This window comes from Oncorhynchus clarkii, chromosome 25 (genome assembly GCF_045791955.1).
Source record: "Oncorhynchus clarkii lewisi isolate Uvic-CL-2024 chromosome 25, UVic_Ocla_1.0, whole genome shotgun sequence".
Lineage (NCBI taxonomy): Eukaryota > Metazoa > Chordata > Actinopteri > Salmoniformes > Salmonidae > Oncorhynchus > Oncorhynchus clarkii.
In genome coordinates, this window is record NC_092171.1 from 15,580,127 (window position 1) to 15,607,912 (window position 27,786).

The 27,786-nt window shown below is 43.6% G+C and overlaps 2 protein-coding genes across 4 annotated transcripts in view; one reads left to right on the forward strand and one right to left on the reverse strand.

The window, feature by feature from the left end:
- LOC139384186 (ral GTPase-activating protein subunit alpha-2-like) overlaps window positions 1–12,705 on the forward strand; it is a 138,026-nt gene extending 125,321 nt beyond the window's left edge. For 2 of the 3 annotated variants that reach the window (XM_071128905.1, XM_071128906.1), the window contains 3 exons: window positions 1,966–2,090; window positions 6,310–6,350; window positions 9,122–12,705. In XM_071128905.1, the coding sequence (XP_070985006.1) occupies window positions 1,966–2,090; window positions 6,310–6,314 (130 nt within the window). In that variant the 3' untranslated portion in view covers window positions 6,315–6,350; window positions 9,122–12,705. The remainder of the gene's footprint in view (window positions 1–1,965; window positions 2,091–6,309; window positions 6,351–9,121) is intronic. The other variant, XM_071128904.1, reaches the window with a different exon arrangement.
- Window positions 12,706–15,647: 2,942 nt separating this feature from the next.
- On the reverse strand, window positions 15,648–17,307 carry LOC139383869 (insulinoma-associated protein 1a-like). The gene has a single exon (XM_071128456.1). It carries the CDS (start codon window positions 17,305–17,307, stop codon window positions 15,889–15,891), a length of 1,419 nt encoding a protein of 472 aa, XP_070984557.1. The 3' UTR covers window positions 15,648–15,888.
- Between the last annotated feature and the right edge of the window lie 10,479 nt (window positions 17,308–27,786).

Below are 27,786 nucleotides of genomic sequence, written 5' to 3' on the forward strand. Positions count from 1 at the left end.
GAAATAGAGTCTCTAGTTCAACATTACCACTCACCTTGTATCTGAGCTTTTCTAGGAATATCTGTGCTACAAGATTCAAATCCGCAGAAGCCGTGCATTTACTGATTGCACACAGTCGATTCTCTTTCCATCTCTTTCCTGATCTCTCTCTCTCTCCCCGTTGGTTATAGTGGGTAGAGGAATCGACAGAGTGTAGGAGAGGTGTGTGTCAGAGGAGAGTGGAGGGCCACCCCAGCTGGAGTCAATATTTGCTCTAAGAATCTCAGTAATAGGCCGGGACACAGTCATCTGCATCTCTGATAATGGACAACCATATGGCTCTGTTGGCTCAGTGGACTGGAGTTCTCTTGCTCGTTCGCTCGCTCTCTCTCGATTTACAGATTTTCTCTTCCCCCCCCTCTTCACGTACATTCATAAAACCCGGGATTTGACCCGTCACATTGTGCTGTGACCTGGGTTGCTATGGCAGCAAAGTCTGTGATGTTCTCTATTGTGTCTCCACTCCTGGTTGAATCAGCGGGATCTGGAGGCAGGTAAAATATCACTGTGCAGCCTCACAGCTATCTTTACTGGCAGCCTCACACACAGTTCAGGTGATCTTAACCCATGCCCTTGTGTTGCCCCTACTCCGTGGATTTAGAACAGACTTGCTGCACCAATGAAGCTTATCTCCCTCTCTTTCTCCATGCCGCTCTCCCTCCCACCGTGTGGTGAGCAGCTTGCCTGTCCTCAGGCTGGCCCAGGCCCTAGGCTCAGGTGCCCGTCAGCCCCAGTTTGAAACGGCTGCCTTTCAGCCATTCGTCATGCCTGCCTCAACCCCTGCTGTGCCAGCATGTGCCCAGTCCATTCCATTTTAGCCAACCCAGCTTAGTCCAGCCCATACACATTCCCTGTAACATCCACTACCAGTGCCAGCCCTTCTTCTCACCAACACTCTACCAGAGCAGAGGGGCCCTAGCAACAGCCTAGCAACACTTACTACAAGCAGCAGTCTGTTAATGAGAGCGGAATGAGGCCAGCAGGTTCCTGGAGTCGGGGGCTGTAGTAGATGCCTGTTTGGGTCGACTCTTGACGTGGTGACTGAATAACCATTTGTTAGGTGCAGTTATCTAGAAGGAAAGACGGAAACCTACAGCTAGCATAGTTAGTGACATTCTAACACACACACACACACACACACACACACACACACACACACACACACACACACAGAGAGAGCAGCATTTTGAGCCCTTTTTGTTATTCTGTTATGTTCTATGACTGTCTGTCTGTATCCATCCGGCACCATATTCCCAGGTTGCTCTCCCTGCCTGCCACTCTGAATTTGAAATGTCTACAATTTTCTCCCTGTTGGAGAAGTGCCAGGGTGGGAGGGATGTCCGAAAGCATCTCTCTGCCTCCAGCAGGAGTTCTATTAGAGTGCCCAAGGATTTTTATTTTATTTTACCTTAATTTAACTAGGCAAGTCAGTTAAGAACAAATTCTTATTTTCAATGACGGCCTAGGAACAGTGGGTTAACTGCCTTGTTCAGGGGCAGAACGGCAGATTTTTACCTCGTCCGCTCGGGGATTCGATCTTGCAACCTTTCGGTTACTAGTCCTATGCTCTAACCACTAGGCCAAGGAGAGGCGAGAGGAGGGTCATGCCTGTAGTGTTTTTATTTGGTGACTGCTTTCCCATTTGTGGCTGCGTGGCCAAGCTGAGTGTCCTCTCCAACGGTCTGGTTATTGCTACTCCTCTGTCTACTCATGCTGCCTTTTGTCTGTGTCTGCTACTGTTGTTGGTCAGAGAGGCTCATTTCTCTATTATGTGACGGTGCGATGGGTTTTCTTCACCGGTTGTTTTGTCTTGATTGACTAAGTTCCTGTATTGATGAATTTAGCACTTTTGTTTCGATTTCATTGGGCTGTAAATTATCCGTTTTCTTGGTCTCTTCCTCTGGTTTTCCTTAACCCTGGCCCCAGCTATGAGGAGCGGGCGCTGTACCTGGAGGCCATCGTGCAGAACCACCGGGAGGTCATGACCTTTGAGGACTTTGCCTCGCAGGTCTTCTCCCCTTCGCCCAGCTACTACCCAATGAGTGGGACAGGTAAGAATCCCATGCTCTCCTCCTCTCTTCCTCCACTTCCTCCTTTCTTCCTCCACAGCAGCACACCTGTTAGCCCTCTTCAGGCCCCTCCATCTCTGTTTCCTGGTCCTTGTCTCCTCACACCCACACTCTGATGAATATCAAAGGCAACAGGGCCAATCTCTCTCCACTGTCTGAGCAGCAGCATCAAAGACTTCACCCGTGGCTCAACAACTTAGTTGGGCCCTGCTCCTTGTCTCGCTGTGTACTGTTTCATCTCACCTCCTCTTTTCTGTTTTTTGTCTCCCTCTCATTTAATCAGCCAGATCGAAATATACATATGACATGATTGAATGTGGGTCAAGCCAAGTGTATGTGATCGGACTCTTCTTATCGGAGCCTCCGTCCCCGTACCAGAGATGTGTAGTAACTAACAGTTGAGGGTGAACACTGGGCTCACACTGCTGTCCTCCAGAGGTCAGGAGGAGGAGAGGGAGGGGGACTTCATTAAACAATGTCTCCTCCTCCTGTCCTGCCTGGCCTAGATCTGATGGGTCTATAACAACAACAACACCACTAGCATCCAATCGATACAGCAATGATAAAACTGGACACTTGTCCTGTTCTACTTTGTGATAACTGAATCTGTTATCGCGTGTGTCTGGCCTACGCGTGTGTGTGTGTGTGCGTGTGTGCATGTGTGTGTGTGTGTGTTGTCCAGATCTCAGCGAGCAGCCCCAGAAGGCAGGGTTGATAAGCAGACTGGCGGAGGCAGGGGGTAGCAGGTCTATTAACATAATTACAGTCTGCTCCCTTTACTGCAGAGGTGGACAGGAGTCCCAACCACACCTGCACACTGTTTTTATTTGTTTATCTGTATTGTTGTCTATCAATAGTTTACTTTGGTGCAAATAAATATTTTCTCAAATAAAATAAGTCCTAAACTGACCTCTATTGACCTTTTTCATCATCCAGAATACTAAACAGGGACTATTCCTCGGGGAGTGGGAGGGAGCGATAGAAAGGCAGAGGTAAACAGAAAGGGAGAGATTGAACCAGCGAGCGAGAGAGAGTGATGGAGAAAAGACATGTAATTACTCAGCGCCGGGTCACGTCTATCCTCTGCTGTTGTGGGTTATTTCAGCAGTGGGCTCTTCTGTAGTGGGGCAGGAGTAGGATACCTGGTTGGCTCCTCATTGGGATTATGGGAGCAGAGGCCAGACAATAAACCATTATTTTCTCATATTGTTAAATGAGGATTGGTTTCACAGTATTGTGCATCAGCTGTGTCTGCTGAGACCAGCCAACAGCAAGACTTAATATACTAACCCTCTTTAATGCAGTGGAAATATAGAAATAAATGGGCAAACATCATTTTTGGGCTATTGCTTCTGTTTGTGTGTCTATGTAAAAGTGTGTGTGGTGTATGCATACATTTGTGTGTGTCCAGGATTTAGGCTTTTGTCCAGAGTGGGTTTGTAATCAGCTGGCCCTCTGCATCAACTGTTTCTTGGCACAGCTCCACGCCACAGAGATGCAGGGCAATTTCAGGACTCATTCTTGGTCTGCATGCGGTCTTCACCTGGTAATCTTTTAAACAAGGGGGAGGTTAAGTCCTAGTAGTACACGCACACGCATACGGGCGGCAGGTAGCCTAGTGGTTAGAGCATTGGACTAGTAACCGAAAGGTTGCGAGATCGAATCCCCGAGCTGACAAGGTAAAAATCTGTTGTTCTGCCCCTGAACAAGGCTGTTAATTAACCCACTGTTCCTAGGCCGTCATTGACAATAAGAGTGTTCTTAACTGACTAGTTAAATAAAGGTCAAATAAAAATGAACACACAGGTGCTTGCAGCTTCTTCCAGTGATAAACCAGGCATTCCCGTCTTTTCTGAGAAGTTGTTTTGAAATGGTCGTTTTTTTGTCACCATATTTTCATGTATTTCTAGCAGTAGTGTGGATAATGTGCAACACATTTATGTTCATAACATACGGCATGTTTATGTCCTGTGTATGGTTCTATGCATCAACAGGTGGTCACTAATATATCCTCACAACAGGCTCCTTTAGTTTTCTCCCTGTTAGTGTATCGTTGCTGTGTACTACCCTCTAATACAGGGTTCCCTATTTTATTTAGCCCACCGAGTTTTTGAACAAGGAAAAGCAACATATTGTTGGACATAAGACCGTTAAAAACACCAGCAAATCTGCTCCAAGTGATTTTAATTTAGGAAATCTGCCCCAAAGTATTCTCACGCATAATAGAGCGATATAAGTGATCGTATAGAAATGACACTCAACAGTTTCCTGTGTGTATCAAGAATGATCCACCAACGAAAGAACATCCAGCCAACTTGATACAATTGTGGGAAGCATTAGAGTCAACGTGGGCCAACATCCCTGTGGAACGCTTTCAACACCCTGTAGAGTCCATGCCTCGACGAATTGTGGCTGTTCTGTTTAGGTGTTCCTAATGTTTTGTGCACACAGTGTATATGTTCTTGCGGGCGATTGACAAATGATTTGTAATTAGGTTCTGGCCCCCTGACCGTGCGTTTAAGAGGAAATCGTCCCGCAGCTGAATCTATTGTGGTGCTTGTCGTTCCATATGCTGCTGCAGTGTGTGTGCTTGTCAATACTCCTGCTTTGGCTCATTGCTCTACTATAACATGTCATCCATGATGGGCAGCGTGCAGGTGTTGGCCGGGGATGGTTTGGGACGTGGAGTACCCCTGGGCCAAGCTGGATGCCCATTGTCTACCCTCCACCAGCAACATTAACCTATCCTTCACCTCAGAGACAGCTACGCCATCTCAGTGAACCTCAGTCACCCCCCCCCCCCCCCCCCCCCCCATCGTCCTCCTCCTGCATGACCCATCTTATAACACACAGTAGATTGCTGTCATCCTCCGCACTGAGGGTCTGCAATGTCACTCATTAGAGGGTTGTGCTCTGTCTAATCTGGATTTGGATTCATGTGGTTTGAGTGTTTGTTGGTTTGCCTATGGACTGTGTGTTTTCCTATGGAGTTCTACACTGGCTGCAATACATGTGAAGTTGGAGTTACACATGATTATTCAACGGGTTGAATAAATGTGGATTTTTAAAGAGGTAAACAACTTGTCTCATGAGACCCAGCTGCTAATGGATTCAAACTGAAGAGCTCTCAACTCCCCAGAGTCTAGACAGGCCTCCCTCTCTCACCCTTAAACCACTGTCTGTCTGGAGACAACAGCTCTTCACCTGCTTTCCTCGTCTACCTCTGCTTTAACAGCACCGGTTGGCTACTGAAGAGCCTCTAGCTTTCACCATGTGTCAGAGAGGTCAACCTGGTCGGTGGTTTTTGTTTGTTCGCGGGACAGCACGCTGTATGTACTTCAGTGCAGATTAATTGTGTTATCATATACACATACACAAGCACTGTTTCATTAGTACGTGGTATATTTAAACACTAAGGCATGAGTGGCTGTGGTATATGGCCAATATACCACGGCTAAGGGCTGTTCTTATGCACGACGCATCGCGGAGTGCCTGGATACAGACCTTAGCCGTGGTATATTGACAATATACCACAAACCCCTGAGGTGCCTTATTGCTATTTATAAACTGATTACCAATGTAATTGAGCAGTAAAAATACATGTTTTGTCATACCCGTGGTATATGGTCTGATATTCCACGGCTCTCAGCCAATCAGCATTCAGGGCTGGAACCACCCGGTTTATAATGAGTTGTAAAACACAGATATGGTAATATGCCTTTTTTTTCCTCTAACACTGATCTCTATCTCATGGTGTTTAACTGGTTCAGGAGCTTTTCACATGAGTCATACCAACCTATGCAATGTAAAGTTACAGAAATCATTTACCAATCAAGAGCACCCAAGAGACTCCAACCAACACAAAAGTGGACGTCTCGCTGTCTGATAATGCTGCCGTCTCTTAACATATTAAATGTCTTATTGGATGCGTCCTGTTTCCTTGTTTCTTGTATGACTGTGATCATCACTGTGACACTAACTAACCACACAGGCTTCCTGAATGTCCCCCTCACCTCCCTCCCTGACTGTCGGTCTACAGCAGGGCTGTGTTGTGGTGATTGTCGGTCTACAGCACGGCTGTGTTGTGGTGACTGTCGGTCTACAGCAGGGCTGTGTTGTGGTGACTGTCGGTCCACAGCAGGGCTGTGTTGTGGTGACTGTCTGTCTTAATGTGACGCTCTACTGTCTGTTTTTCTTTTAGATTAAAACATGTTAAAGGTGTCATTACAGTAATTGAACAAGGTAAGCCCCGAGCACCGGCCGGAAGCTTGTGTGTCGCCCTAGAGCCTACCCTCGCTCACCCGTTCACTCATCTCTGGTTTCTCCTTTATTTGGTACTAACACGCTTTATTTACCCAACTACCGCTTTTTAAAGGAACGTTAACATAAAGTTGTATGGGGGGTTGATATGACGTTATATGGGGATTGTGTTCTCTATTTATCCAGGCGGTAATTGCGAGTGACGCTGCACGGTTCGGGACAATTAGCACCTCAGTAGTAGCATGAGCAACACAGCCACTCTTCTCTCTGGCTAAGCTTCTGCATGTCACGCCTTTATATTTATCTCCCCAGCGCTGTTTTTCTCCCCTGTTCGCCTGGGGCAGAATGTGATACTAACACCTGCCCTACTGGAAGAAAACGTCTGTCATTTAAGCTTTTTTGAAATGCTGCAGGGGACCGATGGGGATGAGGCCCATTTATGTCCTTTGTTTGTTTTTTTGGGGGGGGGGGGGGGGGGGTTGTCTCTCTCCTTTTTCTCTCTCCTTTTTCTCTCTCCTTTTTCTCTCTCCTTTTTCTCTCACTTTCTCTCTCTCTTTCTCTCTCTCTTTCTCTCTCTTTCTTTCTCTTTCTATGAATGGATCTCTGATTAAAGGCACCCTGTGCAGGTCTCTGCCCCATCATGGCCTCTCTCAGGATAGTTGTTAAAGAGATAATTCAGGATTTTGGCAATAAAGCCCTTTATCTACTTCCCCAGAGTCAGATGAACTCGAGGAGACCAGTTTTATGTCTCAGCAGGCAGTTTAAAGTAAGTTACTAACTAACGGTAGCGCAATTGCTAACTGCCGTTAGCACAAAGACTGGACGTCTATGGAAACTGCTAGCATGCTAGTAGATATTGCAACGACTGGAAGTCAATGGTAACACTAGTTTGCACCGGCTTGCCAAATTACTTCTGACTTCCTTAATGCTGGATGCAGAGACATAAATTGTATCCCTGAGTTCATCTGACTCAGGGGAAGTTGCCAAAATCCCGAAGTATCCCTTTAAGGGGGAGCTCAGAGGAATTACCTTGGTTGCTCTGAGTCTGAGGGTAATGATGAACCAGTCAAACACCGGCCAATTGAAGTCTTGGGAGATTTTTGTTTCACCCTGGAGATATATTATGCATGTGTTATTTTAATAATCAACTTAAGTTTGTGTCATTTTTGGGCTGCATATGACATATATGATATATGCAGCTCAAAGTGCTGCAATTTGAAACAAGCATGAGTGTGTTGTTAGTGGGTAGTAAACCGATCACTCAATCTATAGAGGTGTCCATTGCATGGGTGGGTTCTAGGTAGCATGCTGGTGGGCTAGTAAATGTAACATCTGTGTGGAGGCCTTTACCTGAGAGGGTTATCTTATCTGTGGCCCTCCCCATTATCCAACAACTCTACGAGAGGGTGGGGCGTGGCAGGGCCAGCGGGGAAGTTCAAGTGGTGGAATGGTCAGTGGAATTCTGGAGTTGGAAGTGGGGCTGCAGGGTTGGACTTGGTTTAGGTCTGCCCCTACGTCGACTCACAGCCCTCCTCTGTTCTTTTCACATGCATCATGAAGATCCATTCTGCTAACACACCCACACCCACACACACCCTTAACCCCTCCCCCTCTGACTGAGTGGAAGTCGGGGATGCTTGTGTCCGCTGGGCTGAGTGTCTGTTACTGCAGCCATCTGCTGTCCCTTTTAGCTGCAGGAACTTGAGATGCTTCAGAAAGATGGAGAGAAAAAAGTGGAGGAAAGAAAATAGGCAACCAGATGCCATCTTGGCCAAAGCAGGAAAGTTGTTTCAACTTGAGGCATCGCTAAGATGCGTTGGGGGGTGTACGCAAAATATGTTTGCGCTTACCGGCCTCCCCCTCACTTTTCACTGCTTGCAGCCTGTAATCATTTTTATTTTGTATTTATTTAACCTTTACTTAACTAGGCAAGTCAGTTAAGAACAAATTCTTATTTACAGTGGCGGCCTACCCCAGCCAAACCCTAACCCGGACGACGCTGGGCCAGTTGTGCACCGCCCTATGGGATTCCCAATCACGGCCGGTTGTGATACAGCCTGGAATTGAACCAGGGTCTGTAGTGACCCCTCTAGCACTGAGATACAGTGCTTTTAGACCGCTGCACCACTCGGGAGCCCCGATCCACAATGTTGAACAAAAGGCGTCTCTCCACATGCTCGCGACATGCCTGTCCAGTTAACATAATGTTCCATTCACTTTTTACAATACACCATTTTAGAACTTGAACAATCTGTCACTGAACAGCGAAGGCAATTTTATTCTTAGGACCACGTGGTTTAAAATAGATTGCCTTTTTTTCCCCTACTCATGCAAGCATCTGCCCTCCCAAACCCAAAGTGTTGGGAGAAATATCCAGCCTCTCTCCCCTAGTAGCCTCTAGTCTAGCCAGTCAAAGCACGTGATGAAAGAATGGTGAACATTGCATCTGATTGTGTATATAGCTTGATCTAGACCACACACGTGCCACTTTGCAAACTGTGAGGAATTAAAGGTTCAAATCAATCTATACACCTGTTTCTGTTTTGTTTTGTTATTATACATTTGACCTTAGAGGGAGTAAGCCGTTTGGGGTGTCTGCTTTGGGGGACAGGGAGCGATGACATGCATGGCAGTCAGAACATGGAGTATGCCAGTCTTATCAGCGCTTTGTTAGCCTGCCACGTCTCACCACTTCTCTCCATCTTTCTCCCCAATTCTATCCCTTCTCTCATCCCCTCCCTCTCTCTCTCCAGGCTCTCTCAGCGGCAGCACGAGTGCTGAGCTCAGTGTTTCTTTAGGAACGGACCAGGCGGACCAGGTCTCCCCCACGATTCCCCGTGCCACAAAGAACAGAGTTTCCGGAAAACTCCGCCGATCAGCCAGCGCCATAAGCAAATCTTCCAACTGAGCTCTCTCGCCCGACCCACCTCCCAAACCTTCCCTGCTTCGTCTTTACTACAGGTCCTGCTGTGAAACCTCATACCTTAACCCCTCATGACTGCAGTTTGGGTGTGTGCGTTGTTTGTTTTATATCTTGTTTAAACATATAACTGGAGCCTATTGCAATTTTTTATTTATGTAGCAGTTATTGATACGTTGATACATTTCCAATTGTTTTACTGTTAAACTGCATATTTGACCTGAAGAAAATATTTAAGCTATTGAAGTTTGTTCCGATGTTGCTGCATTTTCTGAAAGAATCTGATTAATATCACTTGTCAGTCAGTACAGCGATTAAATATAGACAGGGAATTGACTGAACAATCATGTCTGGTGGCTTAAAGTCCACATATCATCAACATTTCAAAATTCCCTTTCTATGTGACAACAAGGATCTCTATGGTTGTGACATAGAAAAGGAATATGATCACCCATATGCATTTTGGTAAAGGTCTTTCCACAAAATGAGTTCCTTTTGTACCCCTTTGATATTTCTAAGTAGAAATTGTGCACCAATATTGAATTTTAAAAGCCTCTTATATTAAATTAAGTGCTCTTTAAAAGACTCCACATGGAGAATTCAATAAATCTGTTTTTCTTTCATGAATAAAGACTTGCTGAAGTGCCAAAATGCAGCGTTTTGACATTTCCCTCTGACTTTCCGGAAGATGTTAACCCACTTAACCCCCAAATTCCTCCAAGTATTACTTTAACAAAGTAATTCCCTCATTTTAAGGTCAACCCTGCTATGTGAACTTTTACTATAATGTACTAGTAATCATTTTTTCAAAAGAAACGTTGAACTTCTCATAGTAAAATCCTAGTGTTTAAACAGGTTCTTGATGAGCTGGTTATCTTTTTGCCTATTTTCTGGTGTTTTGTGGTGGAGAACTGAGCGGGTCGAGCATGACACATTAACCCTGTTACTCATAGATAGACAGGCTAGAAATGTTTTTTATTTATATTTCTAAAGTGGTGAAGCTGCATTCAATTGCCCCTCCCTGTCCCTGAACACAAGCTTCCAATCCCCCTGTCGCAAGGGGAATTATGGCGGATTTAAGAATTTTATTTCATTTTTTTTATTTAACCTTTTTTATTTAACTAGGCAAGTCAGTTAAGAGCAAATTCTTATTTACATTGACAGCCTAGGAACAGTGGGTTGACTGCCTTGTTCAGGGTGAAATCATCAACCCTGTTACTTTTTTTGGCACTTAATAGGCACTTAATCTTTTTATTTAACTTCTTGAGATGGTAAAACCAGTTTTTTATTAAGTTGAACATGTGTTCTTTATGAACACATGTTAAATGTTAAAATTATATGAAATAAAACATATTTTTCTTCACCAAGTTACACTACCCAAAAGGGACTCATTTCATGGTTTTCCCATCTCATGCCCCCCCCCTGCAGTTCTGCTCTGTAAATCACTGATGATACTCTTACTGCTGACAGGATAGGATCATATTTAAGTGTGTTGTTTTGTCCTTGGCCTTGAGCCATGGAAGCCTGTCTGTCTGTTTGGACCATACTCATCCTCATGTTGTGGAGAGGTGGAAGGGCTGACATAGGAGGTGCTGCTCTAGCATAATGCTGCACCACACCACACACTTCCTGGTTACGGAGGGCTGTGAGCCAATGCAGTAGGAGTCTGTTTTTAATAGTTATGAACCTGGAGTGGACAATCAATGATGTCTTTCCAACCCCGAGGTGAATCGAAACGTTTTTTTTTATCGCTGTAAGGACCTTTTTAAATAGATTCTGATGGGTTTTTGTCTTCCTTTGATTTATGCAACTCTGCTGGAAATGAGAAAATACTGCATTTCTAATTGTTTAGTGATGTTACCCTGTGTAGGATTGTTTAACCTGGGTTCATAACCTGTAATCCAGTAACTTCCATCTGGCTCTTCCTCTGACATTGTTCTCTCGTGTTGTAAAGTTAAGAATGACATTCCAATGTTCCTACAGATGAACTTTTGCACTCACTGTCGTTGATAAACTAGCAATGAATGTGTATTTTCTCTTTATTCTTGGATGTAAATTGCTTTATTTGATGTTTGTGGTGTTGTATAATGTGTTGTTTTAGAGGAAAACGCCACCAGAGCCTCAGGTGAATCTTAACTCCATGCACTGGTGTGTGTGTATGCGCATCCGTGTGTGTGTCTGTATGGCTGGGTGTATTTGTGAAGGAGCTTCTCACAGTGCCTGTGTAATGTCTGTCCACCAAGATCCATTCCAAGACCCCCACCACTGTAAACCACTGTTAGACATCATTGGATTTATTTTGTTTCTGTTCATTGCAAGAGCTAAACGGCTAGCCTTGCCTTCCTGTCTCATGTCTTTGTTCTAGAGGGAGAGACTGTTTTTTCCCCCTGTGTGACTGTAAAGGTCAGCGTCTTGTCCTCCCCGTCCTCACACGTTTTATATGAACAGATTGACTGGGTTTGGCCCACTTTTGTTTCGTCTTTATTTGAGGTGCTCTGTTCTCCTTTCTCTCTGAATTGGAATCAAATGGCACCTACTCCTCCTATTTCCCATGATGCACCCTGAGTAACCTCGTGAGGCCACAGTGGAGGGGTGGGGGGCTGGGGAGTTAGAAGGCATACCAGCGCTGTACTCTGGCGACCCTCGTAGCAACAGGCAGGCTGGCGCTATGCTACTCACGCTGCCTCCTTCTCCACAACCTGCGCCTTTGGGTTGCCATGGAAGCCAGGTGTTACGCACACATTATGCAGGGTTCCATCAGAGCTGCATCCCTGTCTGTTGCACTACTTTGCCTTACCTGTACATCCTCTCTTTCTTTCATTTTGTTCTCTCTCTTTTTTTGTGTCCCTTTCTTTCCCAAGCACTGATTAATAACATAGGAGGCATGAACGGAGAGTTCGTTCAGAGATAATGAAGTCCATTTTGTGAATTTGAAGAATGTATGTAAATACTGACCTGAGTCAGATCAATGCTTTCACCTTCCCAGTAGCCACTGTAAAGAACTACCCAGCTCTTTTTACCAGTCTTCTTATGGAGTCTAGATTGTAGATTAGATGTTGTGGATGGGATCCCTGTTATATATGGGAGTAAATGGGCGTAAGGTTTGATTTGACCAGGGCAAGGATTGTGTCTTACTCAAGACTGGTTCAACTCATGTGAAGCAACAGAGTTAGTGTTAATTCTAGGTTTTGGTTTAGGAATCCTGTACATTGTGTCAAATTGAGGGTTTTAGTCCTTTACCATAAATATATTAATGCCTGTAATATAATATTTGTATAAGAGGAAGAGGGGAAAAAGGCTTGAAGATTTCATCATTACTTGTTAACATATCAAACTGTTTTTTATGACTGAAGTCATGCTATCTTTATTAGAAATGTGAAAATCAAAAACATTTCATTAAATCAATTTGAAATCCTATGTGTTCTCTGTGTTATTTGTATGGGTCTATTGATCTGAATGGGTTTTTTTCATAGCAGTGGTGCGGAAGTAGAGAAAGTAAATTCAACCTTTTCCTTTAAAACTGTCATTACAGAGATGGTTACTACCTAACCCTGTCACAGTAACGCCTATCCTCCATGAATCATCTCGTGAGAATCTGCTGCTTTGGCTGCAGTGACAGGTTGACTGTAACCTCTGGCTTTGGGGGAAGGGGGGGGGGGGGGGGGTCGATGGGGTGCAGGGGTGACTTGATGGTGCTGTTGTCTTGGTTTTTCAACCCTGGCCCAGAAGCAGCAGCCGGGGTAACCTGACCCCCTTCCCATCTGTTCCCCTGCTGCTCCAGGAGAGGAGGCTGGGATAATGGGCCCCCACCGAAGGTACAGGTGCAAAGTCTACAGCACCTAGCCAACACTGGGAGGACTGTTACTTGTTAGACTTAAGAGGATAATTGGTGATGTGTGTCTGTCCGTCTATCTTGCCTGACCATGTCCCTTTGGACCGTCTGAAGCTCTCCTGCGTTTGTCTACATTATGTGATTTGAATATTCACAAGTTAAGAAAGGAGACTAAAAGTGATCTGCAGAAGGTATAGGTTCAAGACTCACTGAGTATACCAAACATTAGGAACACCTTACTAATATTGAGTTTCAACCCCCCCCCCCCCCCTCCCCCCTTTTGCACTCACAGCAGCTTCAATTCATCGGGGCATGGACTCTACACAGTGATGCTGGCCCATGTTGACGCCAATGCTTCCCACAGTTGTGTCAAGTTGGCTGGATGTCCTTTGGGTGGTGGACCGTTCTTGATACACACTGGAAACTGTTGAGCGTGAAAAACCTTGACACAAACCGGTGTGCCTGGCACCTACTACCATACCTCGTTCAAAGGCACTTAAATCTTTTGTCTTGCCCATTCCCCCTCTGAATGGCACACATACACAGTCCAAGTCTCAAGGTTAAAAAAAATCCTTCTTTAACCTGTCTCTTCTTCATCTACACTGATTTGAAGTGGATATAACAAGTGACATCAATAAGGGATCACAGCTTTCACCTGGATTCACCTGGTCAGTCGATTTCATGGAAAGAGCAGGTGTTTATAATGTTCTGTACACTCAGTGTATGTGAACAGTCTAATTTTCACATTGTGACATATTAAGTCCTGTCCTGTCCTCATTAGTGAACTATATGACGGTATCTACAGTCCTGACCTAACTGTGATCATTACCCTCTCATGGGCTGGCTGAAGCCACACACGCACTTCTGGAAGTTGTTACCAATCTTTCTCTCCATGGGGAGTGTATGTGAACCTGGATGTTCAGCCTCGACAGTCAGGCAGCCATTTAAAAAGGGGAAATCAAATTCTGAGTCTCCTCAAGAAAAGAGAAATGTCCTGATCTTGAGGTGAGTTGTGTGGTCATCACCTCTTTGTCCTGAGCCATGTTCTGACCAAGCATTATGGCAATTTATGACTGGAAGCTAAGTGCTCTCTGTCTCTTCTTTATAGAAACCAAAACCAGGCTTGAATCATCATATCAATATTACAGTGACGATCAATTTAGGGTATCTTTTCCGTTGCCTATAAAAAAATTGCTGGCATCTGATGCAATCCCAGTTAAATGAAACCTGAAAGGGGTCTTCGAGGAATTAGGTTGGTTTGTTTAGAGGAGTACAGTCCTTGAAAAGTAGTCTCTGACATCAGTCACATCATTGTAGAAATGATGCATCCGTAGTGAATATGCCTGCATCATGGCTTGAGTATCCATGGTAATTAGGCTATTATACATCCTTTACTAATTACCCACTTGAGTAGGCTTCATCTATGTTTTGTTTTGAGCTTTCACATAGCCTGAAGATTCACACAAATAGCCAAATGAATGTTGTGAAGCTGAGAGAAATTGTATATGATATTTTGTTGTGTAGGCGAAGTCCAGCGGAGAAAATGAAAGAATAAGAATGATTTTCAAGACGACTTTTTCCCCATATGCACCCATTTCCCAATAGCCTACCATTTAGAATTATTCGGCTGAAGATTGTGTCTCTTGAGTTTCTACCCAGGTGGATTTCCATAATATATCATTTACACGATAAAAATGGTATTGTTTTGGTTTTCTAAAGGACAAATAATTATTTCTGACATCCATTTTAATGAATGCTTCCCTATAGGTCCGTTTATTTTCTCAGGGAGGGCAGGCAGACCTGGGTGATGTAGGAGTAGTATTATTCAAGACAGTTTGTGTCCATGTCAAACTGTAGCAAAATAAATGGTTTCATTTTGAAAATATTTGTTTATTTGGATGGACAGATAGATGACAACAGTGTACACATACAATCAAAGCGCTATAAAAGCCGACATTTAAGAAAATAAAAATGTTCATAGAAAAAGATTGTATCTAAGATAAGAGCTTTACGTTTTACAAGAGCTGTGGAGAGTGAAGATTTAGACCGGTCCACGACAATTATCACAACTCCTAATTTTGACAAAACATTTGGCTACCACATGTGAACTGCCAGAATGACACAGAATAATCACACAATACAACAATAAATTACAGAATAGAATTGCAAATAGAATAAATAAATAAATACAAGTAATATGACGAAACAATATTGCAACAATTAATAATAAAATATGTGCCAGCATTCAAAATTAAAACAATCATTAAGTTGACTTTTTTAAGGCAGTTGTACAGCAGAGTTTAGATGTGTTTAGGCTATATTCTAAAGGCATTTGTGGTTCTACTAAAAGGGAATGATTCGATATTTGCACGTTTTTAAGACAAAGTTGATAAATCTGTCCTGTGATTCATAAGTTAGCATAAAGCTTAATGAAACAGAAATTCACAGTCTGTGAATTAAAAGGCTTTTATGAGGGAAAATGAAACAGTTCTTAGGTCTAGAAGCTATTAGGCTACTTGAGCACGTGTGCAGCTGTCCTAGAAAAATACCTTTAACAGTCAAACTAACACTTTGTTTTCTTTCAATAAACTATTTGAGAGAAATCTCAAAATATATGCCTATTTTTTATTTCAAGAAATAGATAAGCATTTAACAACCATCTGATTGGCATGGATAGGACAGCTCTCATCGAACACACAATCTAAACATCAAGTTGCCTGTCTTTCAGTAGTGTAGGCAATTAACTTGTTTTCCAACGCTCCCTTTGCTCAGCAAGCAGGGCGCACGGGCATTTGAAGCAGGATCACCTGCCTATTTTCCGACGGATGACATTTGTTGATGTGCCTCGTGAGTCCCGGTGAGCTGTAGAAAGTGGCAGAGCAGTACTTGCAGGAATACACCTGGGAGGAGTGCATGAGACGCAAGTGTCTCTCCTGGCTGGCCCTGTTGGGGAAATTCTCCCCGCAAACGGGGCAGAGAAGGCAGTCCACGGGGCTTAGATTCAGGGGACTTTGGTTTGTATTTTCCTCTGAGATTAAGGACACTGGCACCTGCTCTTCCACTCTGTCGCTGTTTTGAAACGTGTGGTCCTCGAACATTTTATTCTGCAAGGCTTGGTGTCCCAGGATGTGTTTTCTTAGGTATGCTTGGCGCTTAAACCTCTTCCCACAGTGTTGGCAGTTGTATAAACCGTCTTCTGAGCCCGATTCAGACATACCCGGGCTGGGGGAGTCTCTGTCACTCAGAAGCTCGATTCTTGGGTCTTTGGCTTCCTCTGGGGTGGACTTGACACCGGGGGGAATTTTGGCGATTTCAGATTTGATGCTCGGGGTAGATGGTATCCCGGCTGCACTCTGCGCTCTCGGTTTGTGCCAGCGCCGGTGAGAGGCGAGGTTAGCCGGGCAGCTGAACATCTTATCACACTCAGGACACCTGTACTCAACTCTCACTATCCTAGAGCACTTGTGCTGGGCCAAAGAAAATGGATCAGCGTATGCTTCCTTACACAATTGACAGACAAACTCTCCTAACGGCTTCCCACCTGCCGACGTCTGCGTTCTGGGTTTAAAGTCGACAGGAGCCTCTTTGATTTTCAAACCAAGTACCGGAGACGTTGTCATTTCGTCTTCAAAATTCAGTTTTCTGATGGCTTTGGGTTTTTTGGAGGCAGGTTTGCTCTTGCGCTCAGTGTCGGATGCGGGCCTCTTAGTACCGCCCCTGATGGCTGTAGCAGGGATCCTGCTGGTGGTGCCGCTGCGGTTGCTGTTGCTAGTGCCTATTTTCAAATCCACGGGGGCGAACAGGAGATGATCTAAACTGCTGAGGGAGGCAGGTGTCGGGAATGATTCAGCAGAAATTGGCGAACCTAGATTAAAACTTCTTTCGTAATATCTCCTCTCGTGGTCCTTGCTGATGGGCCTGGTGGGGCTGTAGAGGGCTTGGTACACAGCCTCTTGGTTGCCAAACTGAACCCCTTTAGCATCCAGACTGGGGACCGGGGCGTCTGCTGCGATGTCTGGTGATGGAGCTGCGCGGTCCGGACTGGACGCAATAGAGACAGGCGGAGATGAGTCCACCTGACTCTGAAAGGCTGGGATGTGATGCTCTTGCTCATATTCATCTGTACGAGTCCTGTAGGAAACATGTGCTGATTTCTTGTTTCTTTTTACCAGGAATCCTTTAGGCATCTTTGCGAATGACAGAAAGGCACTTTGGAGAGGTGGGCGAAGGCTCGGATGATATCCAGGTTTGTGAAATTACAGTCACGCCAGGAGCCTCGGTTGCTAACTTATATTTTCGCTAAGCTATTGATCTCTGTGGTGCTGAAATGTTTTCGTCTCCAAGGCATAGCTGCACTCTTTTTATGCCAGAATGATGCTATTGTTCTCGCCCCTTGTTGCCGCATCCTCAACCAATCAGACGAAACGAAGATCCCAGTGGATTTGGATGTGGGAGGGTTCAAAGCCCGTGTTTGGTGGATTTCGTTGAAGGATGTGCAGATAGCTTAGCAGATGTACTTGCGGTTTATTACATTAATGTGTGCGCTCGGCCACTCCCCGACAGAGGCACACGCCGGGCCCTCCTCCTTTTACGGTTTGATGGTTCTCTATACAAATACACACGTGCCACCGCTTTGTGCCTCTCCTTTGGGGGCCACGGAGCTGCCAAAAGGAAATGTCCGTCACTGCCACAATCATCAGAATTGTGAATTAAGACGGGGACTGGACTGGAGAGGGGTCCGGTTGAGAAGGCAACAAAGACGTTGCAAAGGGGTTATTTGCATTACTAGAATAAAAGACAACAAAATGAAAATCTACAAACTTGGGCAGAAAGTGATGTCAGTGGCGATAGTAAAGCAATGGCACACACGTGTTGTTGTAGGCTATTGTGGTTTAATGGGACTTTCCCCCCCAGTCAAAAGCAAGCTTTACGCACGAACCTCCAACAACATAACAACATGTGTGTGTGTGACATTGGTATAAGGCCCTATCTTCAAAAAGTCGATACGCAGTGTTATTGTTTTACACAAACAAGGCAAGACTTCTTGAAAATAAACATCATTTGGTATGAATGTATTTATTTGGGCACAAGTCTGTCTCGGCAGTTTAACTGGAGTTATACATCAGACATCCCACTATAAGTAATAAGAAGGGTTCTGGTCATGGTACACAATAGCCACGGGAACGTCTGCCCACACTGGATATCCCGTTTTTGTTTGAAAGGCAAATTGACCCCTTCACTGTGAAATAAGACTCACCGCCAATCACTGCCCGAGCGCGCCCAATGTTGCTCTGTCTGGAATGTGATATGGATGTCATGTGCAACGATAAAACATTTTTATGTCTGTAAAAATATCCTTTTACAAACTGTTCTTGTTTGATAAGGTTACGTTCTTGTTGGAAACAAATCCATGCATCTGTATCCTACTATTATTCATTTTGTGAAATATTAGTTGGTTTTCAAAGTTTTACTCTGAAGTTTACATTTGGAATTAATATATCGTCTACCTTCTTCAAATCAAGATTGGTTTGATGTTTTTAATTTAGGCACTTTAAGTTGCATGTAGGCTATTATAAAACACTTTCAGAAAATCTGAAATCTTGCATGGTTCAATTCTTTGAAAATGTATTTCCAAAGGATATGTAAATTGAGCATTTTCATACTGTGTTTTGTAGTCAGGGTTATTTCTGATGATTTATTGTCAGTTTTGTGCATACATTACATTTAAATGTAGGCCTGTACAATCTTACAGCCATCAAGTTTAGAGAGTACGCTATATGCTTACAAGGTCGATCATCTACGATTATTTTTGTCTAGTAGGCCTAGAGTTATGGTTGCCTGCGTTTTATAATAATATCTTCAGATGAGCGTGCATGCATCACTTGGCAGAGCGTGCTTTCTTTTTCTCTGCGTGGGGAAGCAAGGCAAGAATAATCGGGGAGGCCTATTGTTCTCCTAATTTGCATAAAGCTGCTGTATGACCAAGTCAAATAATTACACCATCTTTAGTTGAAACATGCGCCTTTTGAATGGGTGGCTCTGTTCTGATGCGCTTTCGCTTGTTTGAAAGCAAACCGTTAGCTTTGTGCAATTCACATTTTGTCTCTCTTAAATTATACATATATAGCAACGTCTTTCTACGTTTAACGTTTTACATTAACAAGTTTAAAAACTAGTTTTCTCCCCTTATCAGGCCATAGTGTTGTAAAAATGTGAAATAGTCAACAATATATAGGTCTAGGCTAAAGGCCAGTCACATTATCGGCCCACGTAGGCCTACAACCGTTCATGAATCGGCCCTTATACATTTGAAGTCGGAAGTTTACATACACCATAGCCAAATACATTTAAACTCAGTTTTTCACAATTGCTGACATTTAAAAAATTCCTGTCTTAGGTCAGTTAGGATCACCACTTTATTTTAAGAATGTGAAATGTCAGAATAATAGTAGAGAGAATTATTTCTTTCAGCTTTTATTTCTTACATCACATTCCCAGTGGGTCAGAAGATTACATACACTCAATTAGTATTTGGTAGCATTGCCTTTAAATTGTTTAAATTGGGTCAAACGTTTTGGTAGCCTTCCACAAGCTTCCCACACTAAGTTGGGTGAATTTTGGCCCATTCCTCCTGACAGAGCTGGTGTAACTGAGTCAGGTTTGTAGGCCTCCTTGCTCGCACACGCTTTTTCAGTTTTGCCCATACATTTTCTATGGGATTGAGGTCAGGGCTTTGTGATGGCCACTCCAATACCTTGACTTTGTTGTCCTTAAGCCATTTTTCCACAACTTTGGAAGTATGCGTGGGGTCATTGTCCATTTGGAAGACCCATTTGCGACCAAGCTTTAACTGATGTCTTGAGATGTTGCTTCAATATATCCACGTAATTTTACTCCCTCATGATGCCATCTATTTTGTGAAGTGCACCAGTCCCTCCTGCAGCAAAGCACACCCACAACATGATGCTGCCACCCCCGTGCTTCACAGTTGGGATGGTGTTCTTCGGCATGCAAGCCTCCCCCTTTCTCCTCCAAACATAACGATGGTCATTATGGCCAAACAGTTCTATTTTTGTTTCATCAGACCAGAGGACATTAAATTATGGGGACAAAAATTACGATCTTTGTCCCCATGTGCAGTTGCAAACCGTAGTCTGGCTTTTTTATGTTGGTTTTGGAGCAGTGGCTTCTTCCTTGCTGAGCGGCCTTTCAGGTTATGTCAATACAGGACTCGTTTTACTGTGGATATAGATACTTTTGTACCTGTTTCCTCCAGCATCTTCACAAGGTCCATTGCAGTTCTGAGATTGATTTACACTTTTCGCACCAAAGTACGTTCATCTCTAGGAGACAGAACGTGTCTCCTTCCTGAGCGGTATGTTGGCTGCGTGGTCCCATGGTGTTTATACTGGTGTACTATTGTTTGTACAGATGAACATGGGTCCTTCAGGTGTTTGGAAATTGCTCCCAAGGATGAACGAGACTTGTGAAGGTCTACAATTTGTTTTCTGAGGTCTTGGCTGATTTCTTTTGATTTTCCCATGATGTCAAGCAAAGAGTCACTGAGTTTGAAGGTAGGCCTTGAAATACATCCACAGGTACACCTCCAATTGACTTAAATGATGTCAATTAGCCTATCAGAAGCTTCTAAAGCCTTGACATAATTTTTGGAAAATTTCCACGCTGTTTAAAGGCACAGTCAACGTAATGTATGTACACTTCTGACCCACTGGAATTGTGATACAGTGAATTATAAGTGAAATAATCTGTCTGTAAACAATCGTTGGAAAAATTACTTGTGTCCTGCACAAAGTAGATGTCCTGACCAACTTGCCAAAACTATAGTTTGTTAACAAGAAATTTGCTGCGTGGTTGAAAAACGAGTTTGAATGACTGTAACCTAAGTGTACGACTTCAACTGAATATATTTTGGCTGTAGTCCGTGTTTGTTCCACAACGTTTTTGCTGGCAGTTCTATTATTCGTGGTTCGTGGAGCTACACGCTTTGATGGCATTTTAAGGAGTTCCTCTCCACCCTGTGATCATTTCTAAGAGCGCGTGGGCCGGTATGTTGGGGTTTCAGCGGATGCGTGTGCGTGTTTGCTCAGTGGCGCGTGCTGCCCTGCAAGAGTGGAAGCACTGAAGGATCGGTGCATCATTAGCATACAGCTGCCTTTCCATCCATCCATAAAGTAATCTTAATCCGCCCCTAAATAGACTATAAATTTGGAGCCCTGAGCCCTATGCCACATCATCACTCGGCCTGGTTTAATGTTGGGAAGGGGGTCTTCTCTCTAAATGTCAAATAATGTTTAGTGATGTGGGGAACCATTCATGTCCAGAGTTTCTGCTTAGTGCTGCTCTTTTGATTGACTGATGTAGGCCTATTTAACAAAACACAATTCCCTAATGTGCTGCAAGTGGCAACTTTTAATAAATTACACTAAAGTTAAATATCAAACATTGTATGCCACTTTTGTACAGCATGATGATACAGGCCTACAGCATTTACCCAGAATGAACCTCTTTCTGTGTTCATTCAATTCAGACTCAGCTCACAGTCTGCCTATTTTATAGCACCACCTACAGGTGAAATTAGGATGCAGAAATTGAAGCAAGGGGGATCACCCTGAATAACTGTTGGCTCCCTTTCTGGTCGAATCCTTTTGGGTTGCTAGAAATGAAACATAATTTAAAAAGATCGCAAAAACTATCAAACCATATTTCTCTTTACGGTAAATAACACCCTCTTAGGCCTCACTCCCCACTATCTGAGATATCTACTGCAGCCCCCATTCTCCAAATAAAGCACCCGTTCTGCCAGACACATTCTGTTAAAGGTCCCCAAAGCACACACATCCCTGGGTCGCTCCTCTTTTCAGTTCGCTGCAGCTAGCGACTGGAACGAGCTGCAACAAACTCAAACTGGACAGTTTTCAAAGACTCAGTCATGGACACTTTTACTGACAGTTGTGGCTGCTTAGTGTGATGTATTGTTGTCTCTACCTTATTGCCCTTTGTGCTGTTGTCTGTGCCAAATAATGTTTTGTGCTGCTAGCATGTTGTGTTGCTACCATGCAGTGGTGTCATGTGTTGCTGCCTTGCTATGTTGTTGTCTTAGGTCTCTCTTTATGTAGTGTTTTGTTGTCTCTCTTGTTGTGATGTGTGTTTTGTCCAATATTTATATTGGATATATTTTTTATCCCAGGCTCCCGTCCCCACAGGAGACCTTTTGACTTTTGGTAGGCCGTCATTGTAAATAAGAATTTGTGCTTAACTGACTTGCCTAGTTAAATACAAAATAAATAAATGATCCCCGAGATATCCATTTCACCTATTCTGTTCACCCACTGTCTGAATCTCACCCACCCCCATCCTGTTAGAATGCTCAAAGGATGTCACTGTAATTTACACTCATCATGACATGGGCTCCATGAATGGCATTGTCAATCAATGATTGTCATGGATGAGCTGTAGGGCCATTGTGCTTGTGTGTAATCTGCTAGGGAGAATCCATTCAGCATCAAGGACAGGGCCAGTGAGGAATCTAGATTGAATCAGGGACTGGGGGTTTCTAAGAACCAGGGAAGAAAGTCTTACAGACTTTGTCTCCTTGCAGGTGGACAACATGTCTGTCCGACATTTGACCTATTAGATCCTGAAACAATATTTAGGAAATCATTGTTTTTTTCTACAATATTTTACGATATACAGTACCAGTCAAAGGTTTGGACACACCAACTCATTCAAGTGTTTATCTTTATTTATTTCACATTGTAGAATAATAGTGAAGACATCAAAACTATGAAATAACACATATGGAATCATGAAGTAACCAATTTTTTTTTTAAACAAATCCAGATGTATTTTATATTCTTCAAAGTAGTCACCCTTTGCCTTGATGACAGCTTTGCACACTCTTAGCATTCTCTCAACTAGCTTCCATGCTTTTCCAACAGTCTTGAAGGAGTTCCCACATATGCTGAGCACTTGTTGGCTGTTTTACATTCACTCTGCGGTCCAAACCATTTCAATTGGGTTGAGGCCGGTTGATTGTGAAGGCCAGGTCATCTGATGCAGCATTCCATCACTTTCCTTCTTGGTCAAATAGCCCTTACACAGCCTGGAGGTGTGTTGGGTCATTGTCCTGTTGAAAAACAAATGATAGCCCCACTAAGCTCAATCCAGATGGGATGGCGTATCACTGCAGAGTGCTGTGGTAGCCATGCTGGTTAAGTGTGCCTTGAATTCTAAATAAATCACAGACAGTGTAACCAGCAAAGCACCCCACACCATCACACCTCCTCCTCCATGCTTCACGGTGGGAACCACACATGTGGAGGTCATCCGTTCACCTACTCTGCGTCTCACAAACACATGGCGGTTGTTACCAAAAATCTCCAACTTGGACTCATCAGACCAAAGGACATATTTTCACCGTTCTAATGCCCTTCGCTCGTGTTTCTTGGCCCAAGCAAGTCTCTTCTTATTATTGGTGTCCTTTAGTAGTGGTTTCTTTGCAGCAATTCAACCATGAAGGCCTGATTCACACAGTCTCCTCTGAACGGTTGATGTTGAGATGCGTCTGTTACTTCATCTGCAGTAGAGGTAAATCTGGGTCTTCCTTTCCTGTGGCGGTCCTCATGAGAGCCAGTTTCATCATAGCGCTTGATGGTTTTTGCGACTGCACTTGAAGAAAATGTCAGTTCTTGACATTTTCCGCGTTGACTGACCTTCATGTCTTAAAGTAATGATGGACTGTCATTTCTCTTTGCTTTTTTGAGATGTTCTTGCCATAATATGGACTTGGTATTTTACCAAATAGGGCTATCTTCTGTATACCACCTCTACCTTGTCACAACACAACTGATTGGCTCAAACGCATTAAGAAGGAAAGAAATTCCATAAATTAACTTTAACAAGGCACACCTGTTAATTGAAACGCATTCTAGGTGACTACCTCATGAAGCTGGTTGAGATAATGTCAAGAGTGTGCAAAGCTGTCATCAAGGTAAACGGTGGCTACTTAGAAGAATATATTTTGATTTGTATAAAACCTTTTTGGTTACTACATGATTCCATGTGTTATTTCATAGTTTTGATGTCTTTAATATTATTCTATAATGTAGAGAATTATTAAAAATAAATAAAACCCCTTGAATGAGTAGGTGTGTCCAAACTTTTGACTGGTACTGTACAAATATCTGAATTGTACAATGATTTCCTAAATAACACCTTCCAAATACTGAGTTTTGCCTTCAGAACATTCTCAATTCGTTGGGGCATGGATTCTACAAGGTGTTGAAAGCGTTCCACAGGGTTGCTGGCCCATGTTGACTCCAATCAAGTTGGCTGGATGTCCGTTGAGTGGTGGACCATTCTTGATACACACGGGAAACTGTTGAGCGTGAAAAACCCAGCAGCGTTGCTGTTCTCGACACACTCAAACCAGAGCGCCTGGCACTTACTACTATACCCCGTTCAAAGGCACTTAAATCTTTTGTCTTGCCCATTCACCCCCAGAATGGTACACATACACAATCCATGTCTCAATTGTCAAGGCTTAAAAATCCTTCTGTAACCTCTCCTCCCCTTAGCTAGCATATGGAAATGGTTCCCTGAAACATGATGTCTCCTAGCCCCGGGGCATAAATTCAATCATCTGAAACTTCCGAGAGCTGCTCAGAAATCTCTCCAGTCCGTTGGTTGTGTTCCACCAGAGCCTCCTGTCACCAAGCATGCCCTGGAATGTTAAATTGTTAAACGCTAATTCACCTCAGAGCCATGGAGGTGGATACAGTGATTGTTCCATCTGGGCTGGTTAAAATGTGATGCCCTGTCTCTCTCCTCAGGGTTCACCTCTGTCATTCCACACATTCCTTTTCTCTATTCATGAGCGAACCACAAAGAGCAAGCAGTGCGACTGCTGTGTTACAGATAATAAGGACAGCAGGCGCCAAGCTCCCCACTGCAGGTTTTCTCTCTGCTACAGCTCATTCAATTATCTGACAAGAGTTCTTTGAGACAGAGCCGCACTATGGGGGTGCAGAGAGGGAAATTGAGGTACATACAGGTGGAGACACACACACACACACACACACACACACACACACACACACACACACAATCCAACCATTCTCCAAATGCATTTTGAAACAACAAACGCTCACATTTTCTTCCCTGGTGGATTCTATTAACAGATGTTTACTCATGACTGTAGATATTATTGTCGGTAGTGCGGCAGCATGGTGACCTAGTGTTTTTTTTAAAGTTTGTTTTAACAGCTGTGTATTTCTTTTCCTTTAAGATCAGAACCTACGGTGATGTCCATTTACACCCCAGGTCATGAACAACCAACCATAATGACCGTAGTGATTCAATGTACAGAAATGAAACTGGAAACATCGCTCATATGGATTCTTTTTTGAGGTCACCATTATCTTGATGAAACTGCTGAAGACAGAGGCATCATCAAGAAAAAGAAAGAAAGATGGCCGCTCTGAAACCTAATGAGCCACATCCTCCCTCGATTGACAAATGGAGCGCTCAGCACTTCATCTTACATTCTCCATTTTCCTGTGAACCATACATCAACCCCCATCCCCTTTCAGAACCTGCCAGAGAATCAGGTCACAGCTTACCTACCCCACTGAAGTTCAAATTTAAAATAGTTAAGGTAAAGGTTAAGGTTAGAGTTAGGGTTGGGTCAGGGTTAGGGTTAGAGTAGGGGTTCAGGTTAGGGTTAGAGTTAGGGTTGGGTCAGGGTTAGGGTTAGAGTTAGAGTTAGGGTTGGGTCAGGGTTAGGGTTAGAGTTAGGGTTGGGTCAGGGTTAGGGTTAGAGTAGGGGTTCAGGTTAGGGTTAGGGTTTGGGGTATTTTGACCAATCACATCAGAACGCAGCCTTAAAGTATGAATGTAGGCCTATTCAAATCACATACACATATTTAGCAGATGTTATTGCAGGTGTAGCGAAATGCTTGTGTTCCTAGCTCCAACAGTACAGTAGTATCTAACAATACACACAAATCTAAAAGTAAAATAATGGAATTAAGAAATATATTAATATTATATAGAGAAATGTCAGACTGGCATTGACTAAAATACAGTAGAATAGAATACAGTATATACATATCAAATGAGTAAAACAGAATGTCAACATTATTAAAGTGACTAGTGTTCCATTAATAAAGTGACCAGTGATTCCATATCTATTTAAATGGGGCAGCAGCCTCTAAGGTGCAGGGTTGAGTACCCGGGTTGTAGCTGGCTAGTCTCGGTCCCAGCTTTGATGCACCTGTACTGACCTCGCCTTCTGGAAAATAGCGGGGTGAACAAGCCGTGGCTCGGGTGGTTGATGTCCTTGATGATCTTTTTGGCCTTCCTGTGACATCGGGTGCTGTAGATATCCTGGAGGGCAGGCAGTGTGCCCCCGGTGATGTGTTGGGCAGACTGCACCACCCTTTGGAGAACCCTGTGGCATATTTACCTATGACTTGTTTGCAATGTTTTGATCGATATCAGAAACTGTTGGTATTAGTTTTAGTGCTTTGACCTGAGACACCCACCAAGCTGTTAAAGGCTAGAGTAAAGGATGTCACTTCAGAACCCTCTGGATGGAGAGCGGCACTGTGGTAGCTGTCCATGGTGCTGTATCTTAACTTATGACTTAGAATGAGGGTAGATGAGATGAAGAAGACATGACTGGGTGTGTGTTGTAGGATAACCTTAGGTCAGTTAGTCAAATCCATTTAATTTATCCTTAGGTGATTATTAGGCGTACCCTTCTTCTACTCAGAATACTTAGCATTAATTTGTCATTATGATTTACAGAGGGGAAAACCCTGATATCAAAGGAGCCTAAATGACTTCAGCGGCTAAGAAACGGATGAATGTTTCATGTTAATTAAAGTTTGTACTAATGTATCAATGAGATGATTTATTCAGCTGCTTTGTCATGAATCATTTGTATATATGTTGCAAACTTGTCATCCTTTGTTAATTAATACATTTTTTCAGTAAGATGTTCTTCAATGCATGAGAAATACAACAATTAGATGGAATAATTTGAGACTCAGACAGTCCTCAAGTATACACAACATATACACACACACAAACATGACCATGTGTGATGAGTTTTCAATGTCACATTTCCCAAAGCTTGTCCAAAATGGACACAGTCCTGATTTAGATGGCGTAATTAGCATTCTTCTTTGATTATTAAATGAGCCCCCTAATTAGTCACTATAATGGGGTTAATCAGACTCTGCTCATCACACATATTATTTTCTCCCAGAAAAAAAAAACTTAATTAATTATATCAATCTTTTCATCAGCAAGGGCACCATACCTCCCTCCGAAATTAATATCATGTTGTAAATGGAAGTAAGGAGCAGGCCGGATCCAGACAGATGAAAGATTCCTCTCATGTTAATTAAGTCCTAATTATGCAGTGGGAGTTGGGAGCCGTTTGCATAATAAACTAGATGAGATCAGTCATGGAGTGGCCTGTGGAGTTGCCACGCAGACGCACCCTCTGGATGCTCCGAGACCCCCTCCACCACCTACCCCTACTGCCTCCACCCCTCTACCCCTAGTGCCACCACCACCTACCCCTACTGCCTCCACCACCTACCCCCAGTGCCTCCACCCCTCTACCCCTACTGCCT

Coding starts and splice junctions, on each gene's coding strand:
- LOC139383869 (XM_071128456.1), bottom strand. CDS start 17,307: ATGCCTAAAGGATTCCTGGTAAAAAGAAACAAGAAATCAGCACATGTT.